The following is a 2,391-nucleotide window of genomic DNA, read 5'->3' on the forward strand; positions in this document are numbered from 1 at the left end:
ACCTCAACTGGCTCCTTTCGATGCAAAGGAGCAGCAGGTTCCTCACGGATGAATATGCTTCTCTCCTTATTTCTAATAAAGGAGACGCCAGCTCTTGGCCATTTTGGCTGCTTGTACCCTGGACAAGCGGCCAAAATGACAGGTGACAAATGACTGGTTCCGCTCATATCTCTCCGACCGCACTCAGTTTATTCAACTCAAATCTTTCACTCCACCCTTCCCCTGTTACTACTGCGCTCCTCAAGGTTCAGTTCTTGGCCCCCTCCTTTTCATCACCTACCTACTTCCCCTTGGCATTCTTCCGCAAATTCAACATTCATTTTCATTGTTACGCAGACGACACCCGCTCTACTTATCCAGCAAACCCACCTCCTCGCTCCCCCCCTTGTCCCTTACTAACTGCTTACTTGAAATAAAACTGGTTCACCTCAAACTTCCTAAACTAAACAGTGATAAACCGAACTCCTCCTCGTAGCCACCAAATCCACCCATCCAAAATCAATAGTTTCACTCTACCAATCGACACACTCCTTGGTCTCCCCTTCCCCTAGGTCAAGAGTCTGGGCGTCATCCTCGATTCCTCCCTCTCCTTTCAGTCACACATAAATAATATCTGCCGGTCTGCAACTTCCACCTACGCAACTTAACCGCCTCCGTCCGTCCCTTACCACTCACATTGCCTCCATCCTTATCCACAGCCTCATCACCTCCCCCTTGACTACTGTAACTCTCTCCTTTTTGGCCTTCCTCAAAATCCCTCCATAAACTCAACTTCTTCAAACTCAGCAGCCGTGTCATCACCAGAACCCCCTCATTTCATCATTACCCCGGTTCTTCAGCAGCTCCATTGGCTTCCAGTTCAATTCAGATACAATTTAAAATCCTTCTCCATACTTTCAAAGCCATCCATAACCTTGCTCCTCCAATCTATCAACTCCTACACATTGCCGTCCCCTCCCGCTCCCCTCAGTCTTCCTCCTCCATCCACCTCACTGTCCCCCATGCTCGACTTATCACCGTGGGGAACAGAGCCTTCAGCCGCTCTGCTCCCCAGCTCTGGAACTCACTCCCGCCCAACCTCCGCAATATCAACTCTCTCCCCTTGTTCAAAACTAGACTAAAAACCCATCTGTTCCAGCTCGCTTATCTGTAAATACACTGTTCCTGTTTTGTTTTGTTTTTGTTTGTTTTGTTTGTTTTTTGTTTTATTTGTTTTGTTATAACTACTTACACTTTTCTGTTCCCTGTATCTGTCTTTTATTGTCTGTAAAGCGTCCTTGAGTGTTAGAAAGGCGCTGTTAAATAAAATGTATTATTATTATTATTATTAAAATGGCAAAATGTATTCTTTTGTTGTAAATTAACTGTGAAACATTTTGTTTTCTTTGACTGAGTTCTATGTTATTGAATGTTGACTTTGCCCAAAACCTTGAGACATTGAGACATTGCCTTTAAAGAAACAAAACATCCAAAGCATTGCCAGGTTTGGCTTAGGCCAGGCTCCAAAGGTAATGCAACGTTGTTTCCTAAATCAAAAGGTTCCCCATGGACATTGACATGCCAACATAAGCAAGGTTAGGGTAACATGCTTAAAGCAGGCATGCACATGCATGTGAAAATTTTGATGTTTGGCTTTTCATCAGGCTAACATGCCAGCATTAGCATGTTAACATGCCTTAAGTTACAAATTAGATATCATAACCTGTAACATTTTAGTGCAACAAGGATAGAAAAGGAAAATAGTTTTGGAAAATACACTTATTTGCAATTTTTTGCTGAGTTAGATGAGACAATTGATACAACGCTCATGCCCGTGCGTTAAATGTGGAGCTGGGAGACAATTAAGTTAGCATAAAACCCCAAATTGTCTTTTTTCCATTTCTGTTTGTGTAAGGATTAAACTAATTCATTAGTGACCTTTAGTCACTAGGATGCATTGTGAACATCGGATGCAGTTGATGTTTCTATCTGCTTCCAGTGTTTGTGCTGAGCTAATCATACATGAAAGCAGACATGAAAATGGCATTCTTTGCATCTCTCTAAGCAAGATGATGAGGCAGTGAATAAGCCTATTTCTCCAAAAACAATGCCTGTCCTGCATGGAAATCTGGATGAAATATTATTCCTACCTGGGTTTGATGAGCTGATGTGGTTTTCTGATGCCGTAGTTCCACGTGATCTCTTCTGCAGCAATGTAGTAATGACGATATTGGGTCTCTCCGGAGCGCAAGTCCATGTAATCTGTGGCAATCATATCTGATGTGCCGTTCACCTATAATAAAACGTGGCATGGTTTGTGGGGAGGTCAGGGGGAAGTGTTTCAATTTCTGACAATCAATATGCAACACACACACACACACACACACACACACACACACACACACACACACA

The 2,391-nt window shown here is 43.0% G+C and overlaps 1 protein-coding gene across 2 annotated transcripts in view; it reads right to left on the minus strand.

The window, feature by feature from the left end:
- The window catches only part of f8 (coagulation factor VIII, procoagulant component), an 18,708-nt gene that overhangs the window by 7,246 nt on the left and 9,071 nt on the right, over positions 1 to 2,391 (minus strand). For both annotated transcript variants that reach the window (XM_032527663.1, XM_032527664.1), the window contains exon 15: positions 2,130 to 2,272. In XM_032527663.1, the coding sequence (XP_032383554.1) occupies positions 2,130 to 2,272 (143 nt within the window). The remainder of the gene's footprint in view (positions 1 to 2,129; positions 2,273 to 2,391) is intronic.

This window comes from Etheostoma spectabile, chromosome 10, assembly GCF_008692095.1.
Source record: "Etheostoma spectabile isolate EspeVRDwgs_2016 chromosome 10, UIUC_Espe_1.0, whole genome shotgun sequence".
NCBI lineage: Eukaryota > Metazoa > Chordata > Actinopteri > Perciformes > Percidae > Etheostoma > Etheostoma spectabile.